Here is an 18,369-nt window from a genome sequence, read left to right as displayed (position 1 = left end):
TGAATTAAGCTTGACGCAAATTAAGAGCTCTAATTTTTGAAAGCATGATTTAAAGTAATTCAAATTCATGATAGAAAGTCTGCCCTTAATATATTCATGCAATGCAAAAAAAGACATTTACTGAATGGATGGACAATGTAATGGAACAGTGTGAGAAACAACGCATGTATGTGCTGTTCAACAAAGCAGATACACCATGAAGAGTTTTTCCTATTAAATTACACTAAAATGACACCTGTCAGACTGTACTTTCTATATAGCAACAGTACAACCAGGACTATCAAACGTCTGCATTTTATTTTTTGAAACTTCTGTCCATGTGTTTTAACATTACTCTCAGGCACAAGCACTGGGGTTTTTGTTTTAAATGCAATCAAATTACACACAGATTCTTCCCAAACTTTACCTATTTAAGGTTTATTTTGCCCTTGAACTAGACTGTTTCCTTCTCCCAAGGCTCAACTGTCCATGTCTGAATGCTCCATCTCCCACCCCCAAGTAGTTTCAGGCTATGACAAGAGTTTGGGGTCTGATATTAAGCAAATACCTGGATGTGCATTATTGGAATTTTACCTTGAAGTTCATGCTCTGTTTTAGAATGTGTTTAGAACTCCTGTAACTTTGAATATATCCTTTAATGCAGTCAGTACTACTGCTGTTCCAGTCCTTTATACCAGCTTTGTGATGAACTCTCATGAACTAAAGCAAATGAAATTAGCAACACCACCAACTTGCTCTAATCAAACAAAAAACTATTTTGGTGACCACATGGTAATCAAAAATAACATTAATTAGAAAACTAAAGTCATCACTTACAAACAATAAACTTCTATAAATGCTGCTAATATCTGTAACAGCTCCAAAGCTTCAAAGTGACTCTTTCATTCAAGCTACAGCAACTCTGCTCAAATTGAAGTACAGGAGATTTTGGAGATGTGCTTTTTTCTCAGAGTAATTGTAACCACGTGCACAGATTAGCTGCTGAACACCACACAGGCCCAATCTGTTACAAACCTGAAGGATTCACACCTGGCAGTAAAGCTTTCTATCCATTAGCAAGCATCTGAATGGCGTTAAATATTCTCTTTGTGTCTACAACATATTGCACAGTGCTATTCATTTGTATTTTACTTACTTTCTGTTAATGGAATGGAGATGATGACACCATTTCCTGTTCCTACCCATAAACGATTACAAGACACCATAAGAGCTGTGATTCTCACAAATGAGAATCCCAGTTTACCAGTACCTAAAAACAAAAGATGCTTTTCATCAAAAATTATGAGCAAGAATAATTTTAGTTCCATAACAGAATCTTAACTCCAACTCCCAAACCACGCAGACAAGTAATTCCCTCCCACTTCAAACAGAAACAAGGTAGAGGAATATTTAAGTTGTAAAGATAGCCTAAAAGGCTACAGCAATTAAGTTGTGAACCTACACAGAAGGAGACTAACACTAACTGTGAGAAAGCACAAATAATGCTCCATAATGCTGCAGAGGAAAATCTTTTGGGGCTTACAGTACCAGGGTAGCTTTTCAAACAAAACAAAAGGTGAGTTTACAGATGTAAGAGAATGGTTTCCCATCCATTAAAATTGATTTCTCATCCATTAGCACTATGAGGGAAGCAGAAGGCAGCTGAGCAGCTAAATGCAATGGCTCAGTAGTTACTTGTAAAGGGTATCTCATGACCTTTATTTGTTGAGTTATGTAGGTGGTCAAACTGCTCTTACATGAACATTAATGGAAAAAAAAAAAATCTCAGAAAGATTATTAGCTTCAAGATCAATAAAAAATTGCCATTTTGCATTTGTGTTTTCTTGAAAAAGAGGCAGTTTTTCCAGGCAAGTAATGAATTCTTCCCACTCTTAAGATTTAAAATAAGGCATCAGTACAGTAAAAAAAGAGAAAGATTTTAGCATCTCTGTTGATGCCTGCCCAACCCAATCACCATTTTCCTCATTAGTTCTGAGCTTTTAAGGACACCTTAGATACCAGATAGGACCAGCTGGCTGTATCAGAAGATCCATCATCCTCATCATGCTTTAAAGACTGACTTAGGCTTCTACTTCCAGATTCAAATTGTCACAAACAGGATGTGACTTCAATCCACCCTTCCCCTTAGTTTGCCATGAGAACCGTCTGATCCATAACAGGAAAAGAAAGCTCCAGACAGCAAGAGGTGTAAGAATACAACAGTTTTTCTTATCAACTTACCTAGCATTTTGCTTACATAAGGTTCAATGTCCACATCTTGTAGATGCTGATACGTGTGCGCATGATAGAGACGCAGGGTGGAGTCCAGACGAATAGACACCCATACCCCATCACCCACCCATGCCAGCTGTCTCACTTGGCTTTCTCTTCTTGGGTGTGCATCAAACGACTTCTATAAAAGATCAGAGTTTAAATTAGAAGATGAAACAAGAAAGAGTAAGAGACTTCTGTTACTCTCAGAGCCAATACTGGCCATTTTCTTAAGTCAACTACGACCCTTTAATTTACAAGATCGCTAGCAGATGGTGTTAAGCTTAAGTTACAACTGCCATACAATGCTGATAAATTAATAGTAAAAAAATGCTGATACCCTTCCCTGGAGTGTGATCTCAAAGCCGTAGTTTCCTACTAGGTCTTCATTTACATATCATATCCCAGCCTACTCTGGCTTCTGCCTCCATTTAACCTGGCACCTTTTTGTTATGAGGTCCTCCTGTCACAGCACACGATACATGTGCCCAAAAAGTAGTTTTCTTCCTAGTTCTGTTAAGCCTTGCTGTTGCATACAAACCCACCATGCAAGGTACACAAACAATTCCACTGTTGTATGCATTCCTTCACTTTGGTTTTCCCATATACATATATATAGTCTTCACAGAAACAGATTATCAGTTAGGCGCTTGATATTTTCAGAAGAGCTGAGCAGTCACTCTCAAATGGTCTGACCCACGCGTCAGGCCAATTAACAAAACCTGAAGTGCTAATTCTGCTAATGGTTCAGAAACCTTACATCCGTTCTGTACTTGAGATGTCAGGTACACACACAACACTGCAGAAACACCAGCTTACACACCTTATATAAACAAACTATTCCATAACTGGAGGGAGAGTACACCCAAGATTAACACTTACAAACCTCTGAAGTATGCAAAGACAGATTATAGAGAAGGTTAGGGTGGGTGGAGGACATAATGAGGCATGCATGTAGAGAACAGGCTGGGAGCTACCCTTACAAACTCTGCACTAAGACACTTTCCAGGTCCTGGCCAGCTAGAAGGGGAGAACTACCTCCAACCCCCAAATTGGTTTCAATAAATGAGAACTGTCTCATCATGGCTTAAAGTTTTCCTAAACAATGAAAATATCTTAAGAAAATGTAATAGTCTTTCCCCAAGACAAATTTGTTCGGTTGCTTGTTTCTGTACTGATGACCAAACAACTGTTCTCTGGAGTCTGAGCTGTGGCACGTGATGGCATTAAAAATCTAACAACGAATTATTTTAAACACCGTTTTAACTTGCCTCTATTTTCATGGCCTTTGGTTGAACAACATAGATTTTGTTCCTGTACCCACACCACACTTTGTCATGTACCACTGTCATGCATCTTATTGAATGATGCGGCCGGCCGAGGTCTAAGAGGTGATAGTTCGTCAAATCCCACTGACCATCTTTAAAAACAGAAGGAAAAGTTAGAAACAAAACAAAGCACAGGTTCCTATGAGTTGAAAAATAACTTCAAAGTACAGGCAAATATCTTAACAGTCTTATTTTTTAAAAGCACTGTAATACCCTGGATATATCAATGCAAATTTATGGCTAGACTCCTCATTAAAAAACCCTAGTTAGACCAACATCCCAAATGCTACTTCGTTTTTAGTATAATAAGGTTGTACACTGACTCATGTTCAAAACACAACAAAACACTTTTAAAACCAGCAAATTACCTAGTGCTAAATGCTTTACTTGGACAGGCAGCAGCATACATTACAACAAGCAACTACCCACACAGCACTAGGCACTCGCTGCTTGACTGAACACAAATGTTGGCCAGTACATCAAGATTTTTTTAGAAGATGCTGTAAGATCTTAAGAAAGGCACCCAAAATCTCCTAAAAACATACTAAATTTGGTCATTCAACACCAAGCAAAATTCTTCTGTAGACTGAGCTAAGCCACAGATCATCACTGACATTCACTCAAGATCCTTGAAGTTTATAAACCACCGAGACTTTGAGTTCACAAAATTCTCACTGAAGGACTTGGCCACAGACAATTATTAACACCAATAACAAAACAGAAGACATGACTATTGAGCATGACAAAAGCAGCAGAAGAGATGATGGCTTTATCAACAGGCTTTCCACTATTTAGCTCAGATAGATCCCATTCTCCTCCTTCTCAGAGTATGAAAGGATTCTAGGAATGCACCGCAACAGTGCAAAATGGTACCCAAAACTGCAACTAAAATACTTGGAAGATTTCTCAAGATTCCAATCTCTAAAAAAGGCCATTGGGGAATACATTTTCAAAACGTTGTTTCTAAATGGCACATTTCTTCCCTAAATGCTGTTCCAACCTCACTAGTTTCAAGATCCAACAGAATGCTTACCAACTCCTCGGTGAAATATTGCTAGTGTTCCATCAGCTAGTGCAACTAATACTATTCCTTTTACATGTCTGGGAAAAAAAGGAGGCACAAGAATATACACTATTAGACTGCATTTCTCAAACTGCAAGTTCAAAGGTATAAACATTTTAGATTTCAGCATGCTTTTTATAGTGATGTTAGCCCTAGTGTTTTGATTTCTACAATATAGCTCAAGAGAAGCGACAGTAACAAGGCTTCAAAATCCAGTGCAGAAAGCTTAAAACACATCTAGCTACAATGCCTGAAGAAAACGCCGATAACAACCTACATCTGTTTTGAGCATACAACCACTAAGCATACCAAGTATACAGCTACAGATCATTTTGACCTACAGTACTTCCAACAGACAGAAGATTCCTCTTATTTTCCTTACTCCCCAAATGTTTTCTACTGCCCCTTGAAAAACATGCATGCATTTATGGCAACTGACATTCCCAATATCTAAGGAGGAAATATAAAACTAATTTGCAAATATTTTAACAAAGGTTGATTACGATTTACATCTTTCAGGACTTACACAATACTGAGAATAGAATCTTTAAGTTTAATGGCATGAACACATTTCCTCCAGTGCGCCACTGACGAATGAACATACAGGCTGCAAAGACAAATCAGGAGGGATTAAAAGCACTAGGAAGGGTCTACCAGACAGAAAAAAAAAAGACAAGCAAAACCCCTATAACTGAATTCCACCAAAGGGAAAATAAGTTTTCATCTTCCACTAAAAAATACGTATAGAAAAAGCTTCTAAGCAGCAGGATGGCTTTTTAGAGGCCTAAAACATAACTCCTTTGCAGATACAACTGCAGTAAAAAGGGCAGTATATCTTTCCCGTGTAACAACATACTGAACGCTACGGGATCATAAGACCTTAATTTCTTTGACTACAAAAAACCAAGCAAAACTTTTCTGCAGGTTCAAGTGTTATCCACCAAAAAGAGCTTGCTCATCACCTACAACACTCTGAATTTTGTAATTCCTAAATGTAGCAAAGTGCACAAAGTTTTGGCTTTCTTGAGGTCTTCTTACACTTAATCTTGACTCGAGACAGTTATCGGGCCTGCAGGCACAAGAAGCAAGTTTAAAATAGTTTTTCCAAATGAATTGAACAAGATGAGCATTTTCTTACCATCCGTTCTGTGCTCCAAGCCACATTGTCGGTAAAAGGCTACTCATCTTCTGTGCTTCTTCTCTCACAAGATCTTGCTCATTTGGCAAAACTGCAACATCTTTATATAACTCTGACTCAGTACTAAAAAAAAAAGCACAGTTAAAATACATCGAATAAAGTGCACAGATTACTCAGATTATAACCTTGACATTCAATTCTTTGCTGTTAAGTTTCTACACTGACTTTTGAAGGACATAAGGCATTTTACAAAACCAGCAACTGAGCAGGAAAGTACAAGGATAAAGATGAAAGCCTCCATAACAATGAATTTCTTCCAGTTACTTATAAAACTTCCAGTTAATTATAAAAGTTTACTTATAAAAGGAAATTCAGGTTCCATTCACACTTGTCAATATTGTTATCCCTGGGGAATGGCAGAAGAGACACAGCAGAGGTACACATTAAGATAAATAAGCTGTATGATATTTTTGTGTCTGAAGAGTGAAGACTGCTGAAGATCTGAAGTACTGATTGCTTTCAAACTACTCCACTCCTGTAACTACTCACAGATTGACTATTCTGAGAAAAGCAACACACATTTGAAGAACCAGTTGCCTGGAAGTTATTTAGGTATCAAACAAAGAACTTAAACAGGCATCTCTGATGCCATTCACATGAAGCCTGTGAGAGGACATGGTGACAAAGTGGTAGACACTCACTACTCCTTTGTGGAGGTATCAGTACTCAAGGGATACGAGTTCACAGACAAACGACTGTACAGAGGTGACCCTTCCATGCAAGCAAAGTGTAGAGTGTCTTATACCAAGACTACTTATATAAACCTCAACATACTTAACAAGGAAAAAAAAAACCCAGTAGTTATTTCATCCCTGCGTTATGTTCCTACAAACATAGTATTTTTCTTTCTAAATACATTTTAAGAGGTATGAGGATTGAGACTGTGTACCTTGGCTGGTACACTGGAGATGCCTCTGTTGTATTCTGCACTCCCAGAGGATCTGTAAAGACATGCTCTGTGTAGACTCCAGTTTGTGCAATATCAGCTGTGTCTTCTGTCCCTGCATTGACTTCTGTTGCTTCTGTTGCCTCCTCTGCTGTTGGAATGCTCTCATCTACTGAATTACTTTCAGTTGCAGTATCTATGGAACAAAAAAATTGAAAAGCTTAACAGCTGTGAAATTGTTCTTATTTATTTAAGTAAGCCAGAACTAAGTGAACAGCTGTAATAACTAGATGGTCACAATCCAGATTTTAGAGTTCATCTGAAAAAAAATCAGATTACAAACACCCAAACTTTAGTAGGTTACACTGTGTCAACAAGTGTCAAATGTATTTGAAGTATCAACCAGTGACTCACAGTACAGATTGCCCTTTAAGTGATTAACTAGAATAGCGGTGAACAAATCCAACAACCACATACCCATTAACAATCATATCACCATACAGCTCTGAAGGGCATACAAAGTATTAAGAATACCAGTAAAGCAAGCAGCTTCACTTAAATCTCTATTAAGACTTTATAAGATTGAAGGCATTCACATTCTCCCTAATATTTGTCAGCAAGATCTGCACTTCAAATACTGAATAACTTAAAAGCTCTTTTCAGACCAAGCACAAGTTAAGATTTCTCTGAAAAGTCTTTTACAGAAGGCATTTTGTACGCCCATTTCATGTCACCTCCACAAAGTGTTCAGCTACAATTAGGCAGTGCAAATATGTCAGACTTCCAAACCATTTCCTATATTTGGTATTTGTTTCATGTTACCACTGCTTACAGGAAGCAGTTACATTAAATACTTACACCATTAATCTTTCACTTACACCTCGTGGTGTTTGGCCATCCCTGGCACACGTAAGGTTTTCATACCTGACTGTTTATCTGTCATTGGTGAGGCACCATTTGCATCATGAGCTACAGGCGCCCCTGTAACACCCTCTGCAGTACAGCCAACCACTGTTATTCCTCCCAGCAAGCTATCCGTTTCTGCAGAGCTGTTGCTAGTCATGCTTCCACACAGAGAGGACTTGTCCACTTGACTGGGATCTGCTTCTTGAGACCCTTCTTCTCCTGCAGGATAGTCGGTTTCCCTTGCTCCTGAAAGAGATTAAACTCACACTTCTTGAAGGGATAAAGGTGACTCAATTTTCTATCTAGTCACAAACTAAGCTTCAAACTGAATGAACTCTCCAGCAACTGAGATTCAACACACAGATACCTATCTACGATCCTATATTAACATGATTAGCAGACATTAAAGATGCTGACAAAGCTCACAAAGTAAAAGCATCATCTTCAATAAGCATAAGCCAAAACCCAAGAAATCCAAAAGCACAATCAGTTCTTCTCCAGAACTATAATATCCTCCTATTACACTACCCTCAGTACACTATCCACATACACTCTCAATGTAACAAGGATTCCCCCTATAGGAAGTTCCAAGATCTGCTCCTTATCTCCAAGAGGCTGAAGGTCTAAAAAGCCAACATTTTTCCTTTATGATGTGTCAACAAGTACCAACTGCTTATTTCCATACAGCACTGGCACTATTGCACAATTTATAATATAGCAGACAAAATAGTCTTGGTCATTGACACCTCTCTACCTTTGAGTTAATTCAGGTCAGAAAGTAACCAAAGAGTGGAACAGGAGAAATCCAATAGTTTCCTCTACAACTAAACACTTTTTCTTGCTGTTACAGTGACATTTTATTAAACCAATTACCCCATCTTTGGTCCTTCATTGCATAAGAAAATCCAAATAAGACGCAGTTAAAGTAAGAGCTAAACCATCACAGGTCTTTACCTGGTACACTGGCAATACAAAGCACGTGAGAATTGCAAACAATGAAACTGTCCAGAATATTTCCTGGTTGATTAGCATCAATAATGATAACTTTTGTAGCAGAATGTGTGCTAGTACAGATCCAAACTAGACTGGACAATTCTTCCTGATGTTTCAGCTCCTTCTGCTGGTCCTGAAGGAGAATAAAGGCAAAACAGAAGTGAAAAACAACAGCAAGGGGGACAAGAATAGAACTATTACCTTTGGTTTTGTATGTTCTTGCATTACCAACTACTGAATGATACATAAATATGATACGTTAAATATCTTTAATGCCATTGTAAAAACACATATAGGTACTTGTTCTCTACATATCTGGAATACAAGACCCCTTCATATTTTATGCTTGTGTAGAAAACTATAGAAAATTATACTGCACAATTACACAATTAGACAAGTATAAAGCTACATAAGAACATAATTACATGCCAGCTACCATACTCAGTATCACCACAGATTAATGTGATGTCCCAGAGCACTTCCAAGTTAAGGTTTGTTTTTATGTTCTTAATATGAATTCTATTCATTGCTTCCTCATGAAAACATGAAGACTAACACATGCTTAAATAATGCCAGAGACACCTAAAATCCCTTATTTTAAATGGCAGTCAGAACATGAACAATTCTGTCAACAAATGCCTTTTAAAGCTGGCAGGACTAGTATGAGAAGTGCATGATTTTGATGCAAAATTGATTTGCTCCTCAGATTTGCCAGCAAGCTGGTACACAGGAAATAATCCCAGTATTTTTGTAGCTGGATTCAATAACCCAAACAACTTGGGGTGGTGACTACCCAAGAAAAATAAGCCTAATTGTAATAAGCCTGATTATCATATAACTGTAGATTAACATTTTGTAAAGATGTTTAACTATATAAACTATTCAACATGCCTTTCAGGTGACGTTACCTTGAGCTCTTGATCTAGTCTGTCTAAGCTACTTTGAGATCCTGTTTGCTGCTTGTTGCCATCTGCGTCCGTACCAGCCACATCATTGTAGAACACACTAGCACCAACCACAGACCCACCGTCCCGTGTCTTCCCTCCTGACAGGTTTACCCCTACAGCACACCACAGCTTGAAAGAAAAATAAATACTTCACTTACATGTTAAACTTCAAAAATGCTTATTAATGATTACTAATCACTATATATATGTAGTCCATTTTAAGGAATTCATTAACCTTGAAGTCATGTACATTTCTACTGAAGCTTAACTTACAATTCGCCTATGCTTTAGAAAGAAACATCTTTATTTAAAAAAAGAAAACAACTGAGGCCAAAATAAGACTATTCAAATTACAGGGTATCTGAGTCTCTTTATCATCACTGTAAGTACACCCTACCTTCATAGAGGTATCCTTCTCATCTAAAGGTCTCAGGTAAACAGGTACAGGCAAGTTCTTCATCTTATTGTCACCCTGGCCACCATTTGCCACCTAGGGAAAAAAAGAAGAAACAGAAAGGTTTTCCTATTTAAAAGAGTTTTACAATCTTTGGAATCAATTGATCAGACTTCATTAAACACAATTAAGAGCTTTGCCCTGTGGTTTTTATTAGAAAGACTCTTTTAACCACAAAGCACAAGCTTTTAAATTATTCCCTGTTCAAATTTCACAAAACATGAAGTTGTTACCACTACATTTGAAAACATGAGCCTTATACCTGTTTGTACTTCTGAGGTAGACTCCAGCCAAATGCTTGCACTCTACCATCCTCTTTCTGAACATGTGCTTTCACTTGGCGATACTGCTCTCTCTTCTGCTCTCTGCGTGAGGCTAAACTGGCTTCAGTTCTAGGGAAGAATCATTATTAAAGAACCTATTATTTATGTTCTTTAAAATCTTTTGTTTAGTGGGAGTTGCTGTCAAACTCAATACAAGACCTCTGTGGAAGCACTGGGTTACCAAAGAGATCGCTAGTTTCTCACACATCACCTACAGAACACCAGGTTTCCTGTAGGCTATTTCTAAGAGACCTGTGAAAGACAGGCAAAACCAGAAAGTCTGTTATCAGCATCCTTAAAGACAATAAACTTGGGTCATGTACCTCCACTAGAAGCTTTAAAAGTTGTAAGCCAAAAGTATACATTGCCAAAAAAGAAGGACAGGAGGGAAAAATAATAGACACTTGCTAGCCTGACTCATGTTGTTCTATTTTTCCACTGAATTTAAAGTGAAAGTACCTGTACAGTTATTGCTCAGCTATACCACTTGTATATAAAAGTGTACCAAGTGCTGCATCCTGTGCCTAAATGCACTTTTATGAAAGGCAGTGATATTTACCAAATAGAATACTACTGCCAGGCTCCCAAAGTTCTCATCCAGCAATGCCTTTCAGTCTGCACCATGTTAATTTCTTATGTATCAACACTCATTTCAGAACATTATACTTCACTTATCAGCATACTATTTATCTCAGAGGAATAAAAGAATACTTGATAAAGCATATCTAGGATGATAAAAGCAAATGTCTTACTCTTCACTGAGGAATTCAAAGGCTTTAGATTTGTCACTGGGTAACTGAGATAAGGTGCTGCTTCTTTTCTTGACTGATGGAGTAATATGTGAGGTTGGAGCATTGTATTTTACATTGACAGGAGGTTCTGGTTTCTTAGCTGTATTGCTAGATGAACTGAAGAGCCTGCTAAAGCTAGAAGAAAACAAAGATGGAAATTAAGACTTGCAAGTTGCATCTAAATTTAACTATGCAGACAAAACACTGCATATGCTAGCCTGCTCAAGCCAGTTAGACTAAAACTGGAGCTCAACATAGCATCAGCCACCACACTCAGCAACACTCTCAAAGCATAGAAACTCATGTCAGTAAGAAAAATTCTCAAGGAATTATTATCCCATTTGTCTATTGATTTAATGGGATCTGCATCTTGAATGAGCATCTACAGGGAACCAACAAAATTAGGATGTGAGCATCACATCTGGAAGACAGTTTTATGAAGCATATTAGTTCATGCACAGAGCACTTTAAAAACTCCATTTCCCAGGCTAAAAGAGAACAGTTATCAGCAAACCACTAAATCAAAAGCATTATTTGACAAGTTATTTTGTTGTGAATAACACTTCCATATTTAAAGAGCTTGAAGTTAGAATGGAGAGATTAAACAACCATTAAGCTGGACTTCACAGAAGGAAGCTGAAATAAATGCAATCCACACGAGCTATTCAGGTTTCTATTTTTCACCATTAAAAAGAATAGTAATATAACAATCAGAACAAGAGTCCTGGTGCATATCAGGCTAGAATAAAAAAATACAGCACTTTGGCATTTAACTTCACAAAGTGCACAGCCATTCACTACGTGATGCAGCTTACGATACATTCTGTCTTCAAGAACAGCCTTACCGAGCTGGCATGCTAGGTAACAAGAGGAGAAGAGTTAAGACATCTTCATCTGCCAAAAGATAATTAGCTAACATATAGAAATGTGCCAGCTAATTAGTGAGGGTCTTTTATTTGGTTTCGCCAGTGAGCTGCGTTTCAATACTTACAATTGCCAAATGCTTGATCTCTTCTTTTCTTGCATGGCTGGATTTTCTCTCGATGCTCTACAAGAAATGAATTCCAACTTTACTGAGTAAGCATTAATTAAAAAAAGGAAAGGAACAGTGTGTAACTCTTAAAAAAAAAAAACAGGATAACACATCAAAAGTATCAAAGCCTGTTTCTTCCCATTGCCACTTCTTTTCTGATCAGAGCACAATACTGCAATTCTCACTAAGTGAACTGGAGTAACACAGGAAACATCATCCACATTTACTTGCATCAAACACACAACTGGTGAGTGCTTTTCAGACAGAAGAGACAAATTTGTGTAACACTTTGCAATGAAAACAGCTAGAAGAAAACAGGAAACCATCCTAAATTCCTCTGCCTCCTACTTCTTTAATATTTTAACCACTGCTTTTTATTTTAAAACCTCTTATTCTTCAACACATCACTGAAAAAAATTACAAAGTGATTGCTCCTGAAGCCACAGACACAGTAACAGAGATAGGAGAGGATTTCTACAGCAGATAAAGACCTATAGAAAAGCAGGCCATGTCTGCTTGGGAATTCGTATTCTTCCTCTCAGACTCAAATGGCTCACAGGGATTGAGGACAACAGAAAAATCAAATGCCATTGTTCTGCCTGACAGCAGGCGGCACCAAATGACAGTGTTCCCTCTGGACATGTGGGAAGTGTCAAGAACGAGCTGGGCTGAGCTCCAAAGCAGAACACTTTTGCTTTGAAAATCATACCTTCCAGACAACTCAATATTCAGGATGCAAATTAGACCAAATGACCATCTTTAGTGTTTTTATTTAATAAACCTTGCACACTTTTAAAGCTGTTTAAGATAAGTCCTTACAAATGGATTACACTCAGTCTGAAGACTGTATGTTATTCCTGTTTAGACAACTGGACCCACTGTTTTAAGATGTGCGCGCACACACACACATCAATTTTTCCTGCCCACCAAATTAATCTTATTTACAATTACCAAGTTTTGTTCCAGAATACACATATTTCTTCAAGGGATGCTTACTGTACATCATACAAAGTAATGCATCTTCACTGAGGTCTCACCAAGAACCTATTTAGACAATGTTAAATTATATGCCCATAACTTAGATTCACAGAATAGTTAGGGTTGGAAAGAACCTTAAGATCATCTAGTTCCAGCTCCCTGCCATGGGCAGGGATGCCTCACACTAGATCGTGTTACCCAAGGTTCTGTCCAACCTGTCCTTGTGCACTGCCAGGGATGGAGCATTTACCACTTCTTTGGGCAGCCTGTTCCAGTGCCTCACCACCCTCACAGGAAAGAGCTTCTTCCTTATACCTAACTTGAACTTCCCCTGTTTAAATTTAAACTGATCCCCCCTTGTCCTATCACTACAGTCCCTGCTGAAGAGTCCCTCTCTGGCATCCTTGTAGGCCCCTTCAGGTACTGGAAGGCTGCTATGAGGTTTAAACTTACAACCAAAGTTGTTCATGGGCATGTGGGGATACAAGCAGAAGGCCAATTAAGGCCTCAAAACCCACTGACCAGATCACTCTGCAGCTAAAAAAAAATATAAATCAAAAGTCTGTAAAATCCAAGGAGCTCTAGGAAGAGCCTTTTACCTTATCATCTCAGTCCATCGGACAGCTTCCTGAAGCTCCATCAACCTCTCCTTATACTGATTTCTTTCCATCAGAACACGGGCCATTTCAACACGAGTAAAACGCTTCCGCTGAGCAGTGGGGACATCACTCTGAACACACAAAAAAACAAACATAGGACAAACAAAGGAGCACAGTAGGGCCTTGCAGAGTCAGCCTCTGCTTTCCAGTAAGAGTCAGTTTAGGGCACAACTCCAGATTCCAAATCATTTGGGGCTTTGTAAAACTGACTTGCTTTTACCTTCCTCTCCTCCCATCCTTTGTATGTAGCATAATCTGAATAAAACCAGCTCAATATAAAGAACGTAACAATAATGGGCAGAGAGGAAGGAAAGAAAACTAGACATGGTGTGTTTAAGTTTACTTGTGCTCTTTAGATCCTCTATCTTTTCTATACACAGAGGAAGTTCACTACTGATTAAGCAGTAAAGTTTAGCAGCACTCACTCAACACATGTGAGCTTATAACGTCCCACTGTAAATTATAAATACAAAAACCCACATACACACATACACCTACATCATCATCCTCTTTAGCTTTCTGTCTTGCCTCCTCTGCTTCTGCACGAGCTCTAAATACAAAATGAAAGATAGCTGCATTAGATACCACAGTGGGGCTTTTTTATCCATCTTTTTTACAACCGTGGCATTAAACTTACTTCCTCAGCTCTTCTTCCAGTTCCTTATTCTTCTCTTCAAGCTTTTGTTTTGCTTGTTTTACAGCCTCCAATTCACCTTGTAGTACATCCTTCTCGCAGGTCAACTCATCCACCTTTGCTATCAAATCATTCTTCACTACATTCAGTGCATTTCTACACAAACATTTAAAATACACCATTACAAGGATGACTGTGGACACACGTTCTTGAAGGCCTACAAGTTTCTTACACAGAGCTGCTGTAAAAAGTACAGCTCTCTAAACCAGGTCAAACTCTCTCCCCCTCAAATCTCTAATGCCCAAACACATTCACAACTCTGTATTAGAAAATAAAGGACTGATAAATCAGAACAGTTTGCTTAGAGGTTTCTCAAGAGTGCTCCAAAGGATTAGCTTCTGCAGTTACACCTGTAACTGTACAGGGAGTGGATCACACTAGGACATAGTACTGCATTTCTTGTAGCAGTAACAAAAAGCAGCTCTGGCTTCTTAGATCCCTAATTTCCAGAATAATACCAGAATTCTAGAATAATTAAGCTATATATTTAGCCAGATAGACCTGCAGACTCAAACTACTTGGAGCACCACTACTCTTGGAACTGAAAGTACATTTGTATAACTTCCATTTTCTGTGTATGAAGATATTAAAGATAGAACAAAATACAACAGAGAAGGCCAGGATTTTTTTTACATCCTATATTCTCACTTACTTTGTCTCCAACAGCTGAGTGTTCTCCAAAATAAGGTTTTCAACCTCACGACCCATTCCTTTTTAAAGGAAACAAACATATGAAATTAGCAGATAAAATGGATGCTTTTATAAAACTTATGTTTTGCCACTGTCTAAAACCAGCTGAATTGTAGGTATGACAAGTTTGTCAGTAAGGCTGTGAGCTATCTGAAGTTTCAGGACTGACGTACCTTCTACAATTAGCTTTTCCCTCCACCTTCTTCCCAGTCTGACTTCAATTACAGTTTAAAGGCAACCCTGGCTAGCCACAGACTAGAGCCTAGTGCTATCTCCACCTACTCTATCCACTTTGAAGATTATAGTACTACTAAATCAAAACAACCACAGCATTACTGAGAAGTATCAGCACACAAAGCTACGTTTAAAATGCTCAGCTGTCTTTTATACCACATTAAACACAAAAGTATACCAGTTATAGACACAAGACATGCTGAATTATAAAGCTCAGATTGTAAAAGCCCTGCAGATTTCCCCAGAGCAAATGATACCTTACCAAAGAAATTATGGTCTTTAAAGCCCATGCATTCCATGTAGAGCAAAAACAAGAACAAGAAACAGTTCATGTAAGGTGTAGTATGAGCGAAGAGCAATAGAAGATTTAGACTTATGAGGTAAGAGCGAATTAAAACAAAGGCGCTACCAAAGAAATCAAAGGGCAATGGGATGTGATTAGAAGCAGGATTTATACAAGAGACAGATGTTAAAGTTTGTCACAACCATTTCTACTGGTTAGACTCTTATAAAAACCAGTAACCTAAGAAAAGTCTAACTCATTTTCTGCAAAATAATTTAGAAGCCCAGTACTTGGAAGAAACGCGAAGCCATTCAGTAAGAGTTTCAAATCAAAATGCTACTATGGAAAAATCAATTTCTCACCCTCCTGTTTGCATGCCTAAAAATCACAAAATTTGCAGGATTTAAAGAAAAATATATATACAAAAAAAGATAAAAACTTTCAGGCAAAAAACTAATTATTTTGCATCTTGCACAGCAAAAATAATCACTACACTGACAACAGGAATTATGCTGATCCAATATTAACTAATGGAAAAATTAATGATGGAAGCCTTTTAAATTACTGTATGAGCACAATCTTGCAAGTAAGTTTGCTAAGAGATGACTTGGATATTTGGACAACAAAAAAGGGCATCTAGAAGTAAACATGGAAGCCAAAGTTCCCACTTTTGGAATTCCTCTCTCTGAGTTTTGGATTTAAATTACATTTAATAGCGAAGGAACTTGGATCAGCTATTGCTGTTTTACCAATATTTGGATATATCCTGTGCACTACACTCATTGAGAGGTTTTATTCAAGTGGTTATTGCTTTTTAAATGTTTCCAGTATTCACAGATAAAAGCACCTGGGATCACTTCCCACCAGGTTTCAACTCCCTTTATAATGCAAGAACAAAAATCAGAAAGCCAGAGTGCAAAGGCAAAAAAAAAATATGTTACCAAGCAGGGAAAAAATGCAGAGAATGTATTTGATGAGCGCAGCAGCCAAGAACAGCCTAACTGCAGAAGCAACAGGTTTCAGTGAACTTGTGTTAAGAAAGAAGCATACACACCAGAATATTCCCCTGGGTATGCAGCCCAAGAGAAAACAGATTAGAGAATCCCAATTAACTACTTGGACAGAACTCCAAACTGAATTTTAATGCTTTCTTAGAACAGATCCAAATGCTCGCAACACACTGGTTATCCTGGTTGTAGATGGGGCTCTTAAGTAATAGAGAGTAATCTGGACTATGGTTGTGCTCAGAGTGAAATGATGACTGTATAGTAAAACTTTTAGACCAGCACATTCTATGTTACAAATGCAGTTATAACAATGGGCTCATTTTGCACACACTGTAATAGTTTAGTGGCAAAGTAGTCAGTGACAGTATTTTGATAGGTTACACTAAAAAGGTTATTATTTTTGCCCATGGAAAACAAAGCATCTATTATCAGAAGTCCTAACAGTAATTCGATTTCTTTAAATAATTAATCACATAGCTAATGGATGAAGTTAGTATTTCCCCAGTATCTGCATTTCTGCATGCAGAATGTGTCATTAGTTGGCCATATGACAACAGAGTGCAAGAGGTTTGGATTAAGTATGTTCCAACAAGGATGTAATGGTCCTCACTGCTCAAGCCAGCAGAGTGACAAAGAAAAGCCATCTCAGACTGGAGATAGGCCCATTACCCCTGGTGAGTAAAACTCTGCAGAAACATCACCTACTTGATGTATAGTAAGTTTCTGGTGGAACACTGAACAACCAGAAATCCAGATTGCACACACAACAGTTCTAAGTAATACTACTGACAATCTGTATTTCTGCCGCGCCAGACAACAAAAGCAAATGGCTGATTTTCTGTATACAACCCGTTTCGAGTTGCATTTGCATTTCATACATTCCATAGTACCAGCTTTCATCATCTCAAAATGAGGCCTGAACATCAATATAGCCAGAAATATCTTGTCATGTTGTTTACAGAAAGATGCCTTTAATGACCTTTTTGCTCCTGATCAACTCATATTCCCAAAACTTGTATTTTGCTCAGTCAGCACACAAGTAGCAGGGGGAGAAGTGTGGGTTTCCCCTCCCCTTCCAGTTAATGGCTTGATTCTCAAATTACCACGACTGCATTCTGCTGCAATCCTCTCCTACAAGTTAAATTCCATAGAGAGGTGATACAGCCCGGCCATTAAAGACTGGGCACAATCTGCATTAAACTACTTAAAACCAGCTCAAGACAGACATCCTCGTTTGAGATAAAAACCCTTGTGTCAGAGAACAGAGGGAAAACTGAAACAGAGAATACCACAGAGAAGTGCCCCAAAAGATTAAGGCTGGTATCATTATATTGAAAGAAACAACAAACACTTTCTCCTGCTATTTTGCATTCCAGTGACCATCTTCAGATGATACTCAAATGATTTTAATGCAAATGAATCCTAACAGTAAATCCAGCAAGGATAATTAAGCACTCCACTAACAAGAAAAGTTCCTGTAAGCTGCATCTTTAAATAACCTTTCTTACCCAGTAAATCTGCACCTTCATCCACATCTCCAATTAGGCCAGAACCAGCAGATGACAGCTCTTCAAAGAGTGACTCTGTGTTACGGTCAAATGCTTTGTTCTCTATGCCTTTGGTAGGAGTGCTATTCAAAGAATTAAAACAAG

The 18,369-nt window shown here is 38.1% G+C and overlaps 1 protein-coding gene across 5 annotated transcripts in view; it reads right to left on the bottom strand.

The window, feature by feature from the left end:
* The window catches only part of SPAG9 (sperm associated antigen 9), a 63,767-nt gene that overhangs the window by 7,944 nt on the left and 37,454 nt on the right, over nt 1-18,369 (bottom strand). For 3 of the 5 annotated variants that reach the window (XM_061455407.1, XM_061455408.1, XM_061455409.1), the window contains 19 exons: nt 18,226-18,347; nt 15,156-15,213; nt 14,447-14,599; nt 14,308-14,359; nt 13,750-13,880; nt 12,131-12,187; nt 11,101-11,274; nt 10,288-10,417; nt 9,969-10,061; nt 9,533-9,700; nt 8,586-8,757; nt 7,650-7,877; nt 6,729-6,921; nt 5,780-5,902; nt 5,168-5,248; nt 4,612-4,679; nt 3,522-3,670; nt 2,221-2,392; nt 1,136-1,249 (listed from right to left, as the gene is read on the bottom strand). In XM_061455407.1, coding sequence (XP_061311391.1) covers nt 1,136-1,249; nt 2,221-2,392; nt 3,522-3,670; nt 4,612-4,679; nt 5,168-5,248; nt 5,780-5,902; nt 6,729-6,921; nt 7,650-7,877; nt 8,586-8,757; nt 9,533-9,700; nt 9,969-10,061; nt 10,288-10,417; nt 11,101-11,274; nt 12,131-12,187; nt 13,750-13,880; nt 14,308-14,359; nt 14,447-14,599; nt 15,156-15,213; nt 18,226-18,347 — 2,438 coding nt within the window. Of the gene's footprint in view, nt 1-1,135; nt 1,250-2,220; nt 3,671-4,611; nt 4,680-5,167; nt 5,249-5,779; nt 5,903-6,728; nt 6,922-7,649; nt 7,878-8,585; nt 8,758-9,532; nt 9,701-9,968; nt 10,062-10,287; nt 10,418-11,100; nt 11,275-12,130; nt 12,188-13,749; nt 13,881-14,307; nt 14,360-14,446; nt 14,600-15,155; nt 15,214-18,225; nt 18,348-18,369 lie in introns of all 5 variants that reach the window. The other 2 variants (XR_009743743.1, XR_009743742.1) reach the window with 2 other exon arrangements.

The sequence above is a fragment of the Pezoporus flaviventris genome, unplaced genomic scaffold, assembly GCF_033815535.1.
Source record: "Pezoporus flaviventris isolate CSIRO_AGI_PZ_B2104156 unplaced genomic scaffold, CSIRO_AGI_Pfla_v1 ptg000020l, whole genome shotgun sequence".
In the NCBI taxonomy this organism is placed as follows: domain Eukaryota; kingdom Metazoa; phylum Chordata; class Aves; order Psittaciformes; family Psittacidae; genus Pezoporus; species Pezoporus flaviventris.
The sequence above is the reverse complement of the archived record's forward strand: the minus strand, read 5'-3'. Positions and strand labels throughout refer to the sequence as shown.